Source organism: Falco cherrug, chromosome 19 (genome assembly GCF_023634085.1).
Source record: "Falco cherrug isolate bFalChe1 chromosome 19, bFalChe1.pri, whole genome shotgun sequence".
Classification (NCBI taxonomy): domain Eukaryota; kingdom Metazoa; phylum Chordata; class Aves; order Falconiformes; family Falconidae; genus Falco; species Falco cherrug.
The window spans coordinates 6,208,330-6,228,549 of record NC_073715.1 but is presented as its reverse complement, the minus strand read 5'-3'; the positions used below and the strand labels follow the sequence as shown (position 1 = coordinate 6,228,549).

The 20,220-nt window shown below is 60.2% G+C and overlaps 2 protein-coding genes across 10 annotated transcripts in view; both read right to left on the bottom strand.

The window, feature by feature from the left end:
- Positions 1-1,385: 1,385 nt before the first annotated feature.
- Positions 1,386-4,839, bottom strand: MYG1 (MYG1 exonuclease). 3 transcript variants are annotated; one of them, XM_055697016.1, is made up of 7 exons: positions 4,658-4,839; positions 3,552-3,664; positions 3,315-3,474; positions 2,963-3,112; positions 2,759-2,877; positions 1,993-2,174; positions 1,386-1,884 (listed from the first exon to the last, which is right to left on the bottom strand). In XM_055697016.1, the coding sequence occupies exons 1-7, from the start codon at positions 4,820-4,822 to the stop codon at positions 1,604-1,606; spliced, it is 1,170 nt and encodes a 389-aa protein (XP_055552991.1). In that variant the 5' UTR covers positions 4,823-4,839; the 3' UTR covers positions 1,386-1,603. The 3 variants fall into 3 exon arrangements, with proteins under 3 accessions (XP_055552991.1, XP_055552993.1, XP_055552994.1); XM_055697018.1 differs by having other exon boundaries at positions 2,759-2,881; positions 4,658-4,837; XM_055697019.1 differs by having other exon boundaries at positions 3,552-3,757; positions 4,658-4,796.
- A 496-nt stretch (positions 4,840-5,335) lies between these two features.
- The window catches only part of VDR (vitamin D receptor), a 39,552-nt gene continuing 24,667 nt past the window's right edge, over positions 5,336-20,220 (bottom strand). For all 7 annotated transcript variants that reach the window (XM_055697010.1, XM_055697009.1, XM_055697011.1 and 4 more), the window contains 7 exons: positions 17,500-17,630; positions 9,796-9,980; positions 9,462-9,585; positions 8,782-8,953; positions 7,758-7,909; positions 6,667-6,783; positions 5,336-6,531 (listed from right to left, as the gene is read on the bottom strand). In XM_055697010.1, coding sequence (XP_055552985.1) covers positions 6,272-6,531; positions 6,667-6,783; positions 7,758-7,909; positions 8,782-8,953; positions 9,462-9,585; positions 9,796-9,980; positions 17,500-17,630 — 1,141 coding nt within the window. In that variant the 3' untranslated portion in view covers positions 5,336-6,271. The remainder of the gene's footprint in view (positions 6,532-6,666; positions 6,784-7,757; positions 7,910-8,781; positions 8,954-9,461; positions 9,586-9,795; positions 9,981-17,499; positions 17,631-20,220) is intronic.

Sequence of the window (20,220 nt, the reverse complement as noted above, 5' to 3'; positions counted from 1 at the left end):
AGGCTGCCTGTCGCGCTGCGGGGCAGGAGCCCCCTGCGGGGCTCTGCTCTGGGGGTGAATTGCTGCTCTCCCGAGGCTGGGGGCTCCTCGGCCATGAGCGCAGCCTCGGGGCTTTGCCTTGGGCGGGGGGGGGGGCGGGGAAGGACCACCCAATGTGGGCCAGAAACTCCTGTGGGCCCACAAAGACCAACCGAGCCCATGGGGGGCTGCAGCGGGGCAGCAAGCGGCGCTGCGGGCCGAGCCCCGGGGGGCTCGTGCTGGCCCATGTGAGCCCACCCAGTGCCGGAGGGGTGGGGGGAGCAGATGGGCCACCCACCCCCTGCCCAGCGCAGGGATTAACGGGGGGGGGGTGGGGGGGGTGGGCAGCGCAGTTAAACCCTGGGATTACACGCGGTTAATCCCCAGGATTACGCTGTAACGGCTCTGCTGGAGCCTGGTGCAGATACAACGGGGAGAGCAGGGGGGGTCCCCACACCCTCACCTCTGCAAACAGCCCCAGGACCCCCAAAATCCTCCCCAGAGCTGAGCCCCACAGCGCAGCGGGGAAAACCCTGTGCAAGGGGCGAGGACGGCAGCAGCGAGCGCCTCCGGGGGCTGCATGAGTGGAGCCGACCCCGGGCAGGGCTGGCACGAGGGTACGGGGTAAAGCCACCACGGTACGAACCTTCTCCAGCTGCTGGGGCAGGTCTGGGGGGGCCTCACCCCCTCCGGGCTCCCCGGTTCACTGCTGGTGTGCCCGTGGTGCCTCAGAGGAAGGTGCTGAGCGTCTCTTCTTCCTCCTCCTCCTCCTCCTGGGTGCTGGGCGGTTCGCAGGGCAGCGCCCGCAGGTACTCCAGGTGCAGCTGGGTCTCGGCTCGGCTCCTCCGGACGTATCGGCCCACGTAGACGAGGACGGCACCGAGCCACCCACCCACAGCCACCAGCACCGCCACATCTGGTGCCCGCGGCCGGCTGCCCCCCACCAAGGTCTCGTTGCGGCTGCTGGTGGGGGGCAGCATCGGGGGGGCCCCCCCCGGGCACCGGGAGCCCCAGGGGCAGCCGGGCAGCCCCAGTGCCAGCAGGAGCAGCCAGGCTGCCTGCATCGCCCTGCAACGGGAGGCTGGGAGCGAGGGGGGGCTCCGTGTCCCCCCCCCTCCTCGTCCTGCCAGATGCACAGGTTTGTGGCGGGGGGGGGCAGCAGGATGCCCCTGGTTCCCCTCCCAGTCTCCCAGCACAGGGAGGCGTGCAGGGGGGTGACGCCAGCACCTGCTTTTTCACCCCCAGTTCACAGCCCTTTGCAACCCCACATCACTACACACAGTCCTGTCCTGCCCCCCCCGGCACCCCAAGGACCCCTCCCATCCCCCCCCCAGACCCCACTGCCTAAGCAACAAACGCACTGGGAACACACTTTTTTTTTTACTGGTGTTTGGAACCCACCGGCCAGCAGATACAAATGGAATGGGGACAATCTTCAGAGAAACAGGTCCAGAGTCTCTTGGTTGGGGCTGTGACTGGGCTCACACCAGTCCAGCGCTGGGGGGGGGAGCAGCGGCACTGCTGGGGGTAGCCTGGCCCCCCTGCCGGACAAACCGCTCCATTCTAGTGTCCCAGTGCGATCCCATTACATGTGCTGAGTGGGGATGGTCTCGGGCATCCCTGGAACCCCCCCCCGCTGGGCCAGGGGTCCCTTCTGGGTGGCTATGATGGGAGGGGGCTCATCCGCTCTGCGCTCCCCCCTCGTGCTGCTGCGCCAGCGTCTGCCGGGCCATCTCCAAGGCCCCTTCCCGTGTGCGGTTGCCTCCGATGAAGCCGCTGGCGTGTACGAAGACGCAGCCGGGGATGCCGGCGAGCTGGGACAGCGCCTCGTCCCGGACCCCTCGCCAGGGCTCGGGCAGAGGGAGGCTGCGGGGGGAGAGGGAGGCGGTGGGTGAAAACCTGCCCCTGGGGGGATGCTGCTGCGGGGGGGGGCGGGGGGGGACGGACAACACACGGTGAGGGGATGGGTCTCACCGGCTCTGGAAGGTGTGTGGCCCCGCTGGGACGCTCTGCACCCGCCACTGCCCGCTGCGGTCGGGGAACAGCACCAGCTGGAGGGGCTCCGGCAGCGCCAGCTCCTGCTCCAGGCTGAAGACGTGCTCCTTCCAGGGGCAGCCACCCTGTGGGAGCTCCAGCACCAGCCCGCTGGCATCCACCTGAGGGGGGGACACACACACGCTGAGCACCCGGGGGGTCCGACCCCCCAGCCCCCACACCAGTCCTGTGCCCCCCCACCATGTCTGTCTGCTGCTGGGTGCTCTGCCGAGCCTGGGCGCGCTGCTCTGGGGGTGCATGAGTGTGCGGGGGGATACTGGGGTGCAGAGGGAGGGGGGGGGGGGGAGCACAGGATGGTGTGTGATGACGCATGGGGATGTGGGGGTGCATGGGAGGGGCACAGGGATATGGGGTGCAGGGCCATGCCTGGGGATATGGGCGTCTGCAAGTATACACAGGTACACAGGGCACAGAGACGGTGCGTGGCCATGCGTAGGGGAGAACGGGGGCCGCAGAGCCATGGGTATGGGGGCGCACAGCCACACGCAAGGCTACAGGGGCACAGGAGGGGCTGCATGGTTGTACCCAGGGGCAGAGAAGGGGGTGCATGCTGTGTGTAGGTATATGGGGTGCAAGGGGCACCCTGGGCCACGCAGGCAAGTTTATGCAAGGGGACCTGGCCTCCCCTCATCCCAGTGCCCTCCCCCAAACTTTCAGACCCCCCCAAAACTCGCACAGTGACTACCTCAAAGCGGCGCCGGATGGCCTCCTCCACCAGTACCCGCGCAGGCAGCCAGGCACGGTGGTAGTAGTCGAGCCGGTCCATGAACTCGCCCCTGACCAGCTCCATCGCCCGCCTGAACCCTGCCTGGGGACACAGAGGGGTCAGCGGTGGCCCCCAGTGGGGTGGCCCCAAGCGGGGCAGCCCCACCATGTTCCCTGTCCCCACCTCGGTGTCCTGGTCAGGGTCGTTCCAGCGGGGGTTCAGGTGGCCCACACGAGCGCTGAGGGTGGTGGTAAGGGCGTAGCGGGGCTCCCCCTCCGCCTGCGCGATGCCGTTGTCGATGGCGTCAATCTCTTGCACGAAGTTCTCATACAGCTGGGAACAGTGGGGGTCAGCCTGGCTGGGAGCCCAGCGGCACACCACTAGCTCAAACAAACTGGTTCCACCCTTTATGGGGTCCCCCCTCCCCAGAATGCTCTTTTATGGGATGACCCCTGCCAAGGAGAAGCCCTGCGGAAAGCTATGCAGCCTTGGCAGGGTTAGAGCCCCCCCCAGACCCTCCCAGTTTCACCAGTACCTTATCATAGAGCACTGTCACAACAGTGCCGTCCTCTGGCTGCCCCAAGAGCTCCGCGAGGATCTGGGAGCCGAAGTGGCAGTAGACCAGCCCGGCGCTGCTCAGCTTTGTGGTCCAGGGTTTGTCAGGCCGGAGGCTCCTCATGGACTGTGTGAAGGACCTGCAGGGCCACAGAGTCAGCTCCGAGGGACCCCCAAGATCCAGGGGAACCCGGTGTCCAGTGCTGGGGGGCCTCACCTCTGGTGATGGTCGTAGCGGTGTCGCTCGGGGTCGTACTCACCCCCTACATCCACCACCACGTCGCACTGGGCCAGGCGCTGGGGGTCCCGGGTACGCACCACCTCTGCGTCCTGCCGGGGGGTGGAGTGAGGCTGAGGAGCCTAGGGTGGTCCCCAGGAGTGGCCGGGACCCCCTGAGAGCTGCTGCTGGTGAGACCTGGGACCCTGAGGAAGGACTGAGAACTCTAAGGGTGACCCCCAGGTGGGACTGGGGTCCTGAGGGTGGCCCTTGGCTGGGAGCAGGGACCCCGAGGGGGGACTGGGAGCCTAAGCGTGGCCCCTGGCTGGGAGCAGGGGCCCCTAAGCGGGACTGAGGGCCTAAGGGTGGCCCCTGGCTGGGAGCAGGGACCCCTAAGCGGGACCGAGGGCCTAAGGGTGGCCCCTGGGTAAGAGCAGGGACCCCGAGGCGGCACTGGGGGCCTAAGGGTGGCCGCTGGGCGGGAGCAGGGACCCCCAAATGGGACTGGGGGCCTAAGGGTGGCCCCTGGCTGAGAGCAGGGACCCCGAGGGGGCACTGGGGACCTAAGGGTGGCCCCTGGGTGAGAGCAGGGACCCCCAAGTGGGACTGGGGGCCTGAGGGCAGCCCCTGGCTGGGAAAAGGGGCCCCCAAGTGGGACTGAGGGCCTAAGGGTGGCCCCTGGGCGGGTGCAGGGCCCCCCAAGTGGGACTGAGGGCCTAAGGGTGGCCCCTGGGCGGGTGCAGGGCCCCCCAAGTGGGACTGAGGGTCTAACAGTGGCCCCTGGGTGGGAGCTCGGACCCCGAGGGGGGACTGGTGGCCTAAGAATAGCCCCTGGGTGGGAGCTGGGACCCCGAGGGGGGACTGGGGACCTAAAGGTGGCCCCTGGGCGGGAGCAGGGACCCCCAAGTGGGACTGGGGATCTAGGGGAGCCCCGAGCAATGCCTCCAGGTAAGGGGGCACCCCGAAGGAGGGCTGGGCACCTAGGGGAGGCCCCGAAGGCCCCGGGGCCGGCGGGCGGGCAGGGTCCAGGGCCCCGGGCGGGAGCTCCGGGGGGGGCCGAGCAGGCCGCAATCCCAGTGACGCCGCCCAGTGGCGCGGGGCCGTACCCGGTAGCGGGGCAGGAGCCGCAGCAGGCAGCACGCCAGCACCTCATCGCAGTGGAAGGTGCCGTCGTGGGTGCCGATGCGCGGAGCAGAGGCAGGCGCAGGCGCAGGCCCGGCCGCGCTCCTGCTGCCCAGCGCGGCGGCCATGAGGCGAAGGCCTCTCCGCATCGCGCTGCGCCTGCGCGGCCCCGCCCCCCGCGCGGCGCGTGCGCGCAGGCCCCCGCGCGCCCGCCGCCTTCCGCCTGCGCATGCGCCCGGCCCCGCCCCGCCGCCCTGCGCATGCGCCGCTGCACCCTGCCTGTCCGCCCGGCCCCGCCCCCTCCCCAGCCGCGCCCCGCCGCTCTGCGCATGCCCCGTCCGCCGCGCCGATCGGGCCAGCCCCGCCCCCTCCCTAGCCCCGCCCCGCCGGGGCTGCGCATGCGCAGAGCTGTGCCCGCGCTCCCTGGCGGCAGCGCCCCCCCGCGGCCGGCGCCGCTCACACGTGGGCGACGGGACACGGGGGTGGGAGGGCGGAGACGCCCAGGGACACCCACCGACGCGTCCGTGAGCACCGGGACCACCCAGCCCAGGCGGCCACCTCCGCCAGCCCCCCCAGACAGATGGACACAGTCCTGCGCAGCCCACGGGGGGTCAGATGGACACGCAGCCCCCCACCCCCCAGAAAAACCCCCAGCCCAGGCGCTGTTCCCAAGCAAGAGTTTATTTGCGAGGAGCTGGGTCCCCTCCCCAACACGGTGCAGGGCCCGGGGGGCTCCCACCCCCAGCCCCGGGGGGCACCGAGCGGGTACAGTGGCACTGTGTGGGTACGGTGGCACCGAGCAGGGGTGGCGGCACCGAGGGGGGATGGTGCCCGGTCCCAGCAGGGCACAGGACACCACAAGGTGCCAAAGCCAAGCCGGGACCGCAGTCGGGACTGCAAGGCCATTGCAGGCTGTGGGGCGGTCGCGGGCAACGGGGCTCGGCTCCAGCATCGCCCCGAGCCAGCCCGGCTGCCCCACACCAGGCTGTGGCCTGGGGAACGTGAGTCACGGCTGTCACGGCTCCCTCAGCACCTTCCGTGGGGGGCTGAGGGCAAATCTCCCCTCTCGGGGCTGACGCGGGTGTCTCTGGCCTCACAGCGGCGCAGACCGAGCTGGTCACAGGCGTGGGGACATGGCCTGCGGCCGTCCCTGCCAGCGTTCGGCACATGCAGCTCAGTTGGCGTCTCCCTTTGGGGACGGAGAGGGGCAGGTGCTGCAGGGGAGCAGCGAGTCCGTCTCCCACACAAACCACCCCCTTCCAAGCAGCCCGACTTTTCAGCTCAAGAACTAAGTGACTCGAGGCGGCCCAGCCTCACGCTGTCCATAAAGGGATAAGTCAGCTCTCGCAGGCGGCAGGGAAGCAGAAAAGCTGCGCAGGGAGTGGGGGAACCACAGGGGTCTGGGTCTGTCAGTGCTCCGAAGCAAGCGAAACCTCGGCTGCTGGGGATGAGAAGACAAAGCAGGGCCTCCAGTAGTGTGAAACCAAACTGCCCGTGCACAGAACTCCTGCCCAGGGCCACATCTCTCTGCTCGCTGCCTCGGGGCGGCCAGGCTGACTTATCCCTTTACTGGGGGGTGCTCGGCCCCGCGGCCAGACTCAGGATATCTCGTTGCCGAAGACCTCGAGCACCAGCGGCGTGAGCTGCATGCTGTGCTCGGGCTGGAAGGAGAGGCAGCGGTACTGCTTGGAGTGCTCCTCGTTCAGGCTCCGCAGGTCGGCCAGCTTCTGGATCATCTTGGCGTAGAGCAGGCGGCTGCCAGGAGGAGGGTGCCTGCAGCGGATGTAGGTCTGGAGGATCTCCGAGAGGCGATCCTGAAGGGATTCCACCAGTGAGGTGTCCTGCACGCCTGGGCGATCTAGAAAACACCACGGACACAGCGTGATTCCCTACCCTTTTCCTCAACAGAGGGGCAGGGAAAGGTGGTGATGGTTTTGGGGACGCAGCCAAAACCTGGCAGGTTGGTGACGCTGAGGGACAAGCGTGCTCCTACCTGGGGACAGGATGCAGATGGCCATGAGGAGCACGTGCTCTTCTTCGTGGAGGTTCAGCTTCTTCAAGCCAACCTGGAATTTCACAAGCGGCTCGAGGAGGTCCATGCTGTGGCCGGCTGGGGAGAGAAAGGACCTTTAGCACAGCCTGCTCCGGAGCAAGAGCTCCCGCAGCTGAGGGACAGGCGGGGAGCTCAGCAGCTCCTCTTTCAGCACAGCAGAGACCCGGGACAGCAGAAGAGGACTTCTGATATAGTTTAAAGCACGCTGGTTTTTAATTGGACTTTTCTCCCTAGTAGTTTCTCTAAAGCAGGAGATTACGGAGTAGAATTTGCCTTTGAAATCCATAAAGACAATGAACCCACGGTCACTTCGCTTCCTTAGCATCACTTTCATGCTGCACTGTGACCTGCACAAGCCTCACAAACACCACCTCACGTGCCCAGAGCCCTCCCTGCACGCAGATCTCCTCCCTGCACCCAGTGGGTGCCAGCTGCCCGTGCATGCTCCCCACACGCCACTCGCTCTGCCTCCTTCCCTCGGGACCTCACTGGGCGAGCTCAGCATCCCTGGGTTACTCTAAGGCTCTTCCAAGCCCAGGGAAAGATTTAAGGTCCGTATGTGTCATCTGCACACCCTGTTCTCTGTGCTGGTCCCCAAAGCCTCAGGTTGGGGAGGTCTAGGGCAGGAGTCACCACCTTTCCTGGCAGGAGGGCTCCCTGGCTGCAGAGCAGTGGCACTGGGACAGCCCAGCAGCGTCCTGGCCCTCATGGCAGCTCGGAGCAAACTGAACCCAACCCTGGTGGCAAGGCGGAGGAGTGGGAGACAGCTCTGAGCTACGGCCATGCTCTGGCTTCGCTGCTCTTTGGGAGCTCCTGGCCCTTCCCAGCCATCCAGCCCAGCTGCAGGACGCACAGGTCCCAGCACGGGGCCAGGGCGGTGCAGGAGCGCGGCTGGGGCTGGCACAGGGGTCTCAGCCCGGCCATGACACTGCCAAGCTGCTGGTGCTGCCGTGAGGGACGGGGGTGCCGGCTGAGCTGCAGGCTGGGACCACATTCCCGCAGCACGCAGGAGGGTGGCTGGTGGCCTTTACCCTGGGTGACATCGCTGATCCTGTACTTGAAGTCGTTGCTGCCGCAGGTCCACGACATGTCCTCGAGGGTGAAGGACTGGTTCGAGCGCAGCATGATCACCTCGATGGCGCTGGATTTCAGCAGGACAATCTGGTCCTCTGCTGTCAGGTCCCTGGGCAGGGGGGGACAAGGGGGTGATGTGAGAACAGTGCAGTGAGGAAAGGAACAGAAACCTGCCACCCAGGCATCGGGGTCTCCATCAGCAGCCCAGTCCCTTCCCTGGGGGCACCCCGGCTTCTCCCTCACCCGGGGTTGCGATGGGATGAAGCAGCAGGTATTTCTGCAGGTGGCACCACGCAGTGCCCCGGGCAGCACCCTGGAGTTAAACGGGACCTGAGATCCTTCTCAAACCAGGATGGGGACCACTCACATGGCCTCGAGCATCTCTGGAGCTCAAGTGTTGTGCTGACAGAATGGAGACCTTGCAGTGGCCTTTCAGCACTTACCAGGGGCTTATAAGAAAGATGGGGATGGGATTTTTAGCAGGGCCTGTAGTGACGGACAAGGGGAAATGGTTTTAAACTAAAAGAGGGGGAAATCTGATTAGATATTAGGAAGAAATTCTTCACTGCCAGGGTGCTGAGGTGCTGGCACAGGGTGCCCAGAGCAGCTGTGGGTGCCCTGTCCCTGGAAGGGTTCAAGGCCAGGTTGGACGGGGCTTGGAGCATCCTGTTCTGGTGGGAGGTGTCCCCATGGTGTGGGGGGGTGATACTAGATGGTCTTTAAGGTCTCTTCCAACCCAAACCATTCCATGATTCTATGACAGAGTCTGGGTGAATCAGGGTAAAGATAGGAGAGGAGTAACCCCAGGAAGGAGGAGAGACAGAGAACATGAAAGTAGGAACAGACCTGGGAAGGGAACAAAGCCCGAAGGAGAGCTGTGAAGATGAAACAGAGAGAAATGACCTGGCTGTGAAGGGTAGGCCGGGATTCCTGAGAGTGGAAAACCGCCGTGGACATCGGATCTGAGAGCAAACATCTCACCTGAATCCCGGGATCATTTTGGCAAAGCCGATCACCTTCTGTATGCTGTAGCTGACCAGGTCGGCCAAGTGCGGGAGCATGGAGAGGTGGGAGAAGTCGATATTCATGGAGGTGGTCTCATCGTTCTCCTCAGAGAGGACCAGGTTCGAAAACATCTGGGGCTCCACAGACTCTGGAGAGAGGGAGATGGTCAGAGGGTACCTCGGCTGTAGGCAAGACATTACGGGAGAGGGGAACAACGCCAGCCCGTAGCAGGAATGGCATCCATCCTGCCAGGAGGGCTCTGCATTGCATGTAGACAGCAGGACGTGAGGCAGGGAGAGAGCAGTCATTCACTGGCTGCCAACAGCACCACGATTTTTGCACTGGGGCCTTGAACTCCTCTCCTGTGCTGTGCTTGAGTCTAACTGCAGCCAGAGCAGTGACGGCGCAGCCCAGCGTTCGTGTTCGCCCTCCTCTTGGCCATCCTGGAGGGCTCAGACACACAGCGGTCTGCAGGGCCACAATCCAGCTGAGCACTTACTGCTTTTTGCTCACAAAAAGGCTTTGCAGCACCCCCAGGAGGGTCTTACAGTTAAGTAAGCTCCCCAGCAGAGGTAAAACAGGGCTCTGAACGGCCAGACTTAGGTAAAGCTGCTGCGCTCCTGCCCCTGTCACCTACAGAGCAGCGGCCGTGGTACCTGGAAATGTGCTGAAGGCATCAGAGCCAAAGAGGTCGGTGGAGTCCTCTGACGACAAGTCCTGGGTGAGGATGGAGGAGGACCTTGCTGCCCCCCTGTTGCCAGGGTTGCTTCTCACAGGGGGCTGGAAGAGAGAGCAGGACATGAGGAACAGGGCTGGGAGAGCAATTTGGCGGCAGTCGTTTGCCTGCTGCCAACAGCATCAAGGTTCCTGCACTGTGATTTTAAAATCCTCTCTAACAAGAAGTCATGGGATGAGATGGGTTTGGTGCATCTGGGCAGGAACTGCTTGGTCCCGTGCACGGGGACGGGGGTTGGCGTGCCCCAGACGTACCCGAAACTTGTTGAAGTCAGCATATGTGGGGTCGTAGGTTTTGCGATGAGCCTCGAGGAGGATGTCGATGACTTTCTGCTGCTCCTCTGAGAGTTTGGGCTTCAGGCTCTCCTTGAGTGCTTCCTCCTCCTTGCGCTTCAGTATCATTTCACGCTTCCTCTGAACCTCCTCGTCCGTCAGGATGACTGCAGGGACAGGGAAAGTGTCAGAAACAGGGACTGAAGCAACCCTGGGTCACTGCAGCCAGTATCCCCATCACCTTGCTAATCAGGTATTAAACCTGCATCAAGCCCATCCTGCTCCTGTCCTCAACTGCCAGGTCAGGGCTTCCCGCTACGAGACCAGCGCAGTTCAGAGCCCACTTGGGTGCTTTTAGGCAAGGACCGGGCGCGATAAGGCCACGTCGGCGCTGCCACGTGTCTGCTCTGTGCTGCAAACTTGCTGTTTGCTCTGTGCTTTCAGGTGAAAGAAATCCTGATCCTGCAGGACTCAGGCCTGTGGGTTCATCCCACTTTTGGAGCCTGACAACAGAGGGAGCCCGGTGCGGCACCGCTCAGCCTCCGTGTCCAGCTACCAGCCACAGCAGCCGTAGTCTGGGTACCCAGCAGCGCTTCTGCAGCATCGCAAGTATTTTTAAACTAAGGGGACATATAATCCCAGGGTTGCATATTTATGGCTTGTATTATGGGTGACAGCCTCTGGCAGCAGCCAAGGGTTGGATTCGAAGGCGATCTCCCGTTTATTTAGGGAAGGGGAGCACCCACAGGCGACTGGGGCTCAAATCTTATCTTTAGGAAAAGAACTTAAAGACCTGAATAGCCTCACAGGGTTGAAAGAAAAGAAAAGCGACAGGGAGCCGCAGCAATCTCTTGGGGTAGCAACCCCTCACCCTCATAAGAGAGTCATACATTCACAAAAGTGTGCATTAATACACGTCCACCGGCAGGTTCTAAAAATAGCCATGCCCACTCCTCAGGACATTGCCCTTTAACGTCTCTTACTCCTTTAGCCCTTGACCCAGTCATTAAAGAAAACCCCAGGCACGTTATCTGATGACCAGTTGGGTTGCACAGCGGTTTGATGCCGGGCGAGTCGAGGTGCAGTTTGGGCTGAGGTTGGCCAAGGGCAGCGGGAGCCACGGTCGCAGGGCTCGAGGCAAGGAACCCTTTGCAGTCCCTGCTCCTTTCCGCCACCTCCAGCCGACGGCATTTTTCCAATACGTTTTCAGACTTGCACAATCTCAGAGGGACTTGAAGATCTGGGAGGCAGGGGAATGACTGGCTCGGGCCAAAAGGTTGCTCCCACGATTGGCACGTTACGGGCAGCTGTGCCGGGGACAGCGCAGGCTGCCTGGGGAGAAAAATTAGGATTTTGCCATCTCCCGTCCTGGTTCTTATTACAAAAGCATCGGATCCATCTGGGTGCTGCATGCAAGAAGGGAAACCGTTCATAGATGAGGCAGCATCTGTGGGGAAAGAGCCACGTGGGGCTGGGAACGAGGATGGGGCAAACAGCCAAGCACTTGAGCTGTGGCCATGGTGTTCAAAGTCTTTGCCAACAGGGTCTTCCCCAAGCACCGGGGCTTCGGAAGGGATTATTGCAGGTGTCTACGCCAAATTCCAATCATGCAAGGACTAGATGACCTTTAAAGGTCCCTTCTAACCCAAACTATTCCATGAAAATTAGGAAGCACCTACAGAACTGATTGGAAAGAAAAAGATGTTTCTGTGCTGGGGCAAGACTGCAAGGGAAATCAGCTTGGGATTTCCACCCGCCTTCAGGAAATTCAGCCCTCAAACAGATTTGAAACAGTGAGGCAGCAGCACTTCTCACTCTGGTAGGAGCTGAAAACCAGGAGGATTTTGCAAAGCATTACTTCGGTGGGGGAACAAACGCTGGCAGAGTTTGCTCCCCCCAGCACCACCACCTCGGGCAGTCAGGATTTCCCAGTACAGGATCTATGCAGCACAGCAGCCGGACCTGCTGTACAGCCCAGGGCTGCTGGCTGCACGTTGCTGTGAGCCCGCTGCCAGCCATGCAGACAGAAACAGAAGGCAGCAGGGCCCGGGTTTGGTGTTTAATGCTCTGACAGGACTTGCTGGAGCCTACAGGAGACTAAGACCCAGAGGAAGCCCCGCAGGTGTTTAAAAAAGCCAGCAGATTGAGGTAAATTGTGATTCCCTTCCAGCCTGTCTTGTGTTGCAAAGGCCAGTGCCACCACACAGCAGTACTCGTGCAAGCCACAGCACAGCTCAGCATCAGCGCTGCGGACTGAGAGCCACCCGCGGCATTCCTGGTGACACCGGGGAGCAGTAAACCTGCCCGGCACCTTGCCTGGCCGTGCCGGAGGAACGGGCTTGTGGTAGGACCGGGGTAACACGGACAAGGGATGCCTGCCTAGTGACTTGCCTGTTTTATGAAGTCTTGGGGAAAAGGACTCGACCCTTGTTTGTACCTGCAGAAGGATGGATGCTGCCCAGCACATACCTGCCTGCCTCAAGAGGGAATACGGCACCAGGAGGGGGAATACGGCACCAGGAGGCAGCTCAGCGCCTGCACCTTTCCCTCGAGACCCCAGCTCACGCCCCAGCTCCAATCTCTTTCCAAACACCAAGCTGGAGACGTCCAGCCACAGACTCCTGGCACAACCGGCAACGTGGCTGAGTGCTTGCGGGCTGCCCTGGCCCGACGTCCGCGCGGAGGCTGAGATAACCTCGGCCCATCGCTTGCAGACAGACGCTGGCCCTCTCTGCGAGACGCCACAAGGGCAGCAGGGAAACCACGGCCGACACCGAGGGTAGCGCCGAGGTTACCGAGCACACGAGGACCCAGCCAGCTGGGCGACGACACCAAACCTGCAGCCCCAGCCACAACCAGGGGCTTGGCCATGCTGGAGGGCGGCGTGGGGCAGCACGAAGGCAGACTCGCTCCATCAGGCAAGGAAAGAGCTGCCAAATATAAAGCAAAAGTGAAATTTTAGGAAATGTCAGGCACGATACGCATTCACTGGATGCAGTCTGAACATTTCACTGAAGATTGAATGGTGGCTGCTTCTGCCTGCCCCGCTGGAGCCGGGGACACCGTCCAGCCCCAGGGGTGCAAAAGGCCCCATGGCTGTTCCCCCAGCCTGACAGGGCCATCAGGGCAGGGTGGAATCTGGGATCTCGCTGGGACAGCGGTGGTGATCCGAAGCCGAGCTTGTGTCCCCTGTTGACAAGGGGCTGCAGAAACACCCCTCGCAGCAGCAGCTTTGGGGGAACGCATGGCTAGATGAGGGTCAAGCAGCAAGAGCAGCAGCGCGGCACGCCGTGGGGACAAGGTACATCAAGGTCAGGAGCAGCCCGGCAGGGTGCTGTGACCCCACTTAACGGCCAAGGATGCCCAGGATCACTCTGCACCAGCTCGCAGAATGAACGCCCCAGATGCAGCCCTGAAAGCCAGGGAGCGAAGCCCAGCTCATCCTGCTCCCTCTCCCAAACCCGCACCTTTCAGCCCCGCTGACCTGCCCCACACCCCGGCTGCGGCTGTCCTGAGGCACCTTTGTCATCAGAAGACGGAGCGTTTCTCAAGGCAGGTGTAACTGGCAACACAGCTGGCAGGGACAGGGATGGAACAAGGGGTGGCACGGGCAGAAAAACCCAAATTGCACAACAGACACTCCAACACCGTGATGGCTGGAGTGGGGGGTCATGAGGTGCTACGGGCTGGCCGGACAGCCTGCTTCTCCTGGAGCACCTGGGTTTGCATGGAGACCGGAGAGGAGGAAAGCTTGCAGCGACAGGCAAGCAGCAGCAATTGAAATTTCAGGTCCTGGACCCACACCGGAGCAAACTGGAGCAGCGACAACAGCTGCAGGGCCCCTGGCTACTGCTCTCCCCACCAAGAGGGTCACGTCCCCCCGACGCAGCTCAGCCACGGCTAACTGAGGCGATGCTTGCACAGATTTCAGAGAGGGCTTTCCAGATGCTCAGTGCCTGCCAGCTTCCAAGCCTGCTCTAATTACAGAGGACGCTGGATGTTTATAGCATGTGCTTCAAGCCTGCCGGGAGCAGAGACGCTTCCCGGTCATTGTGCAAACACTGGCCACCACAAAGTGACGTTTTCCTGGACTCTTCCCTCCCTCTCGTGTTCCTGCTTTGCCTCTCGGCCAGTGCCCGGCGTCAGCACGGGTCCCAGAGGCCGGCATTGCACAACACCGCGCTGCAGCAGCTCCCGGGCCGGGGAATAACATGTTCCATGTTTGGAGCAGCAGGGACTTTTTTTGCTTGGAGGATCACCGCCTATTCGGGGAAGTGGAGCAGAGCTGGAAAGGCCACCTCCCCCCTTGCTCACCCTCATCCCATAGTCCCACCCTCAACAACCGTAACCCTGCCAGCTCCTACTGCCCTTGCGCTGCCCACTCCCTTGAGTGCCACTGCTCCTCTCCTGACCGATTCGGGAAATTCCCCCCCTCTCTCCACACAATCTCCTTCCAGTTTCTGCTCCTCTCCCTGACTCCGAGATGATGGTTTATTTTTCTCCTCCCTCTTGGGGATTTTTAGCACTGAGATCATAAATTGAGCCTCGTGGCGAGGATGCTGAGTGTCAGCTGCCCGTGACTACAACCAGATCCCGGCAAGCCTCTTCCTTGGAAAAAGGGAGAGAAGATCCATGGGGTGCTGACCCCAGGCAAGCTATAGACCTTGCTGTGGCACCAGAGAGGGGGATTAGCTGCAACCACCTTCCCCAATGCCCAAGGACCCAGCTGCAGAGGGACAGACTGCCCCAGGACATGGCTAGGGACCCTCCCAAGGAGATTCACTGATTCCCAGCTGACTGGCACCATGTCAAGCACAAAAAAATTCCCCAGCAGAAAATAAGGTGGCAAGGAGAGGAGAAATTCAGTGCTGTGAGACTGTTGCAGCTCTGGGGAGTCCATGGATCCCTCCAGCCTCTTGATTTGGTGATGCATAATTTATCTTCCCGCTTTGCAGGAACACCTTTAGACCGAGCAGGACAGTCGACCTGTCCCTCGTCCCTGCGTGAATGCGCTGTGAACACTGGAGAGATGTTACAGACTGGGGGAGAAGGGGCAGAGACACTAAAAGAGGTGAATCACCCAAAGGTTAAGGGTGGCTGCAGAGCCCAGGTCCATCTAATGCCCTGTGCCTTGGCCAACACAGCCCCGAGGGATGGATGTCCCTTCTCGAGCTCCAGGCAGTTGGCAAAAAGTTTTTCTGCAGGGCAGAAGAGGTAACCGCAGCATCTTCTGGTCACCCAAACCACTGCCAAACCAGGTGGAATAGTCCAGCAACAGACTCTTCACCCCACTTTAAAGTACGCTTGTGTTAAGCATCATCCTAGCAGAACCCAGCAGCAAGCAGACAGGGCAGCGAAGGCGTCCCTAGGCTGGAGACCTGCCCTCCTTGGAGCCATCCGAAGGGAAACTGCTCCCAGGAATGGCACAAGGCGCATTCCCCAAATGCCACGGCCTGGGTGTGGGGTGGACTTTGCCGCGCCCCACAGCCCCCCAAGCTTGCCCTGTGCTTTACCCTGCTCAGATAAGACAGATGGAAACCCACAAATATTTGCTAACGCTGGCTGCGGACAGCGCGGGGTGAACCCAGGCGTTGCGGCAGGGCTATAAATCCTGCTCCATACCATAACCTCGGCTGCCCTCCAGCTTCCACCTCCTCCCCTTCCTGGTCCCTTCTCAGCGGACAGTGGCCGCCCTGGCACTGTCCCCAGCTCTCCGGGGGGTGCTGCTGGCTCAGGGTTTTTGCTCTGTACGAGCCTGAACACACACGATCCCTTTGCCTTGCTGCGCGCCCCAGACAAGCGCTGGCTCCTCCAGCCCACCACTGCAGTGTCTGGGCTGCAGGTCCGACTGCACTCAAACTGGGACTGCACTCAAACTGGGACCGTGTGCTGGGGAAGGGACCCTCAGCACGGCCACACTGCCACAGGTCCCAGCCCTGCATAGTTTGGGCTGCAGGTGATGTCTGAATACATCCAGGCCCTCCAACCACCCCACATTCAGGGGATGGTGAACAGTCTGCCTGCGCCAGACCCCAAATTAACACAGGCACAAGGTCTGCTGGGGTCTGCTCTCTTCCTTCTCCTCTTTACCGCCGCCTCACACTCCCATTTCTGCTTCAGGCTCGGGTCCCATCAGCACTGGGGTCAAACTGGCCCAGCCCTGCCCACGGGGCTCCTCGTTGCCTTCGATGCCAGGCTGGGGAAGACACAACCCCCCATCAAGAGCTTCAAGATCCATGATTCGACCTAAAAATAACAGCAGCACACCTTGTTCTTCTTCATTTAACCAACAGCAAAGTCTGCAGGAAGGCTATTTTTAGTCTCCTCAGGTTAGGCTTTGTTAATCCAGTAACAGTTCGCTAACAGGGTCGCTTACAAGTTAACTCCTGTGGAAAGCATGCACATCCCTGGGACCTGGTGCCAGCCGGGGTGCGAACACCCCGTGCATCACTGCTGCTGAATTTTCTGGCCTCTCCCAGGTAATTAACTGATGCAATTTAACACATTTCCCTCGTTAGCAATGGGTACGCCAAACGGACCGCATCAACTGGCTACCATGGGCTCACATGTCCTCATAACTCGCCCAAAATATGGATATGTATCTTGCATTACATGGTCTTTTTCTCCCTCTTTAAGGGACACAGCTGCTAGTTTAAAAGAAGAAGATCCAGGGATCTTCTCGATCTTTGGGACAATTGGAAAATCAGGCATTTTTTCCTGGAAACACCTACAATTTCTGATTTTCTGGAGGACCCAGCAGCTGTTGTGGCACCCTGTGACATCTGACGCTGTTTGCTCTCTGCTCACCACATAAGGAAACCAGCATCACTTCCATTTTCCAAATTTTCAGGTTCATCAATCATCGACGTGAGTTCCTGTTTGCAGTGTCTCCTAGCAGAAGGCTGTTATTTTGGTTTGAACACTACGCGAACACCAGCCTTCTCCCAAAGACTTAGGACGCGGAAAGCGTGTGTATGTAGGAGGAAGCATGTCAAACAGATTTTATTTTTAAAAGCTGCTTATCTATAAATATAGCAGAAGAAAATAAATATTTGGATAACATTAGCGTGTTTGGATTGGGTTAAGAACTACTTTACTTCCCTCTGTTATTTACTTAAGCCTCTGCTGTGCACGTGGCTGGATGGATGGGCAGACCCACGTTGCATGAATAAGGCCCCAACAAAAAAAAGCCCGAGAGGTGCGGCCGAGAAACACGAGCCAGTTCCATGCTAATGAAAACTACTGGTGCTGCGGGAAGCCTGTTCAACCCTCCTTGTCTGGAGGGAGTGAGGAAGCAAGCAGGAACGCGTCGGAGAGGACAACGGCTTTGCACAAGGCAGGACGGGACTAAGTTCAGTCGATGCAACTGGGAGTTAATCAGAAACAGCCCCGGATGCTCTCGCTAAGCTGCTGCCCCCCAGGAGCCAGCAAAGGTGACCTGGCTCCCATAAAAGCAACTCCTCAGATCACTAATCACCACAGGAGCAGCCTTAATCGTTAAACGAGCTCCTCTCGATCATTGCTCACCGCATCCCTTGCCCTTTGCATCCTCTTTGAACCCTCGTAGGGCTTTCAGGTTTTGCACTCCCGTGCCTGCGTTCCGCACCGCACGTTAAGCGAGCAGCCAAAGGCCAGCAGGGCAGGCGGCTGCGCTGCTCCCCACGCGACGCGTGTCCGTGTACTCACACTCTTTCATCATGCCAATGTCCACGCAGCGCTTCAGCCGACATGCCTGGCAGTGCCGCCGGTTATCCTTAGTGATTTTGCAGTCACCGTTGAACGGGCACGTGAACATCGCTTTCCTCTTCATGCTTCTCCTGAAGAGGAATGGAAAAAAAAAAACCCCTCAAGTTGCCTTGGGTCAAATCAACACCATTTTGAGTGTGCTCTGAACATCGGGAGGAGACACCAGCACAAATCCAGCTCTCTGGCCGCAAACTGCTGGAGAGAGATGGCTAAGAGGGTGCTGGGAGCATCCCTGACCTGACTGTTCAGCTCAGCTGGCTGCTTGAGAGCATTGAGTTGGAGAGGGTGTACCCGGCTGCGTGCATCTGCGGGTTTGGGCTCAGGGGCTCAGGCATTGCTGCACAGCAGGGAAAAGGAGGACTTCTTACAAGGACACAGCTGAGGGGTTCAGCCACAGGTTAAGCAGCTTTCCGGTTTTGAACAGATATTTTGAAGGCCATAAGAAAGGTGGAAGGATTGCAGACCCCCCCCCACCAGAAGAAACCAGAGTGGAGACAGGCATGTACCAAAGCAGTGCGTGTTATTAAACATTTACCAGCCTTTAAAGCCTAGCTTTGCTAGAATAACTGGCTGGAGCACATGTTTGCGTGTGCAGGAGAAAGAAATCTCACTGCAGGATACGAGAGGAACAACACTTAAAATAATAACCCCCTCTTCCACCAAAACCACACCGTGCCACATTAATCCGCTGTGGCAGTCGGGTCTGTACATCTTCCAAGTACAAAGGGTCAAAGCCAGAGCTCCCAGCGAAAACTGGCCTTTCTGCGGGGCTGTCCGGCATGATGCACGGTAATGACATGTTACAGGCATAGCTGAGCTGGTCCATCCAGGGCGGTTTCTCCTCTGCCTTGGGAGATGCCCCGTCTTGGCTTTGGAGAAAGTTACTCAAGGCTCTGCCATCAGCAAGAGAAGCTTATCTCTGGATTTGCAAGTATTTCTAAAGGTGCCACTCAGTTTAAATGAAAAGGAAAATTGAAGGGAGGCAGACCAAGGCCAGGGTGCCTCCAGGCTAGAAAGTCAGCGTGAGGGTGCTCAGAGGGGTAAATTCAGGTGCAATTCAGGTACAACAGTGAGAAATCCACCCCCGAGTTAATGCTGTATTTCAGCACTGGGATGAAGAGGCTCCTGCTAGGAAGAGTTGCTCTCCTTGCAATAACACCCCTCCGGGATGCCGAGCTGATGGCACACGACCCCCGTGCTCCATAGGTGAACACCACAGACGTATGGGCGACCCCAGGCTGAGAGGGCGAGGGCAGAGGGGCCCCTCCAGCCCAGGAACAGTGCCAAGCCTGCGCTTATAGGGTATAAATATAAAATATGTTCTTGGGCTGCAGACCCAAGGGGCACGTAGCATGTAATTAGAGGCTATTTTAGAAAGGGAGATGTAAACAGAAAGGCTTTACTCTCCCTGCACCTAACATGAATAAATGTATTTAGGAAAATAAATACAGGAGGGGCGGATGGCAGAGCCCTCCGTAATCTGCCTTACACTAAGAAATTCCTGTTTCACCCAGCAGCTGGCTCTCAGTTTATCACTTTTCTCTGAGTTTTTCCCCTTCCAGCAAGACCTTTGATCTCCCAGGAACAGGGACAAACGTTGCTCAGCTCAGGGGCAAGTCAAGATTTGGACCTGAACAGCCTAAAACCCCCCAGTTTTGGTGATTGACTCTGTTTTTGAGCATCTGGGGCAGGCAGGCGGCTCATCTTTTCCCCCGCAGCACAGGGCAAGGCTGGGGAATGCACAAACAAGCCAGAGAAATAGGAGGCCCTCAGGCAGGGAAAGATGTCCCATGTGCAAGGGCAAGCCACCATTATGGGTTTGGTATGAAAATTGCAGTTTATTAGAATACAGGGTGGCTGGGCACAACAGCCGCTTTGCTGCCCCAAGGGTCCATGGCTCTCGGCTACGCGGGGCCCCGAGGAGCAGCCATCCGACCCGCAGCGGGATGTCCCACTGTCTGGCTCCGGTGTATTTTTACGAAGCTCCAGAACTAGCCATTTCAAGGCTCATTTAAGATCCATGTCCCAGGCAGGCTGCCAAATGTTAAAAATAACGAGCTCCCTCCCCGCGCCAGCCCAGCCCATGGGTGAGAGCAAACACGGCCACGGGCAGCAGCCGGGGAGGGGGGTGTGCTGAGCAGGGGGCGATGTGCCCAGGTCAGGGTGGCTGTACCTGGGGGGGGGGGGAACAGGGGCAGCATTTTCCGTGTCCGCTCTCCGATGTAGCCCCTGCTGTGTGCAAGTGCAGCACTGCAAAGGACAGGCTGCTGCGCACCCAGGGGTAACGTCCACCGCGCAGCCGTGCCTGCAGGACACCCATCTGAGCCCACCTGGCTTTATCTTGCCCAAGAGATCGGAGGAGCGCTCCAGGCACGGCGAGGGCTGCCGTTTGCCTAACTGCAGCTCCACAAGCTGGGAAACCTGACCACTAACCACCACCCACACCACCACCCCCCGACTGCAACAGCTGAGCTCCATCCTTGGGTTTTGGTAGACATACACCTGATGGTCTGACCTAGCACCCCGAGGAGAAAGCAAACCCCAGCGCCTCCATGAAACAGCTTTTAGGTTATCAGAAATGTGAAGCTGCAGAAAAGCCAGATGGCGAACAGCAGCCTGGCAGCCCCCAAAGCCCAGCCCGAACCGGCATCGTGTGGCCGG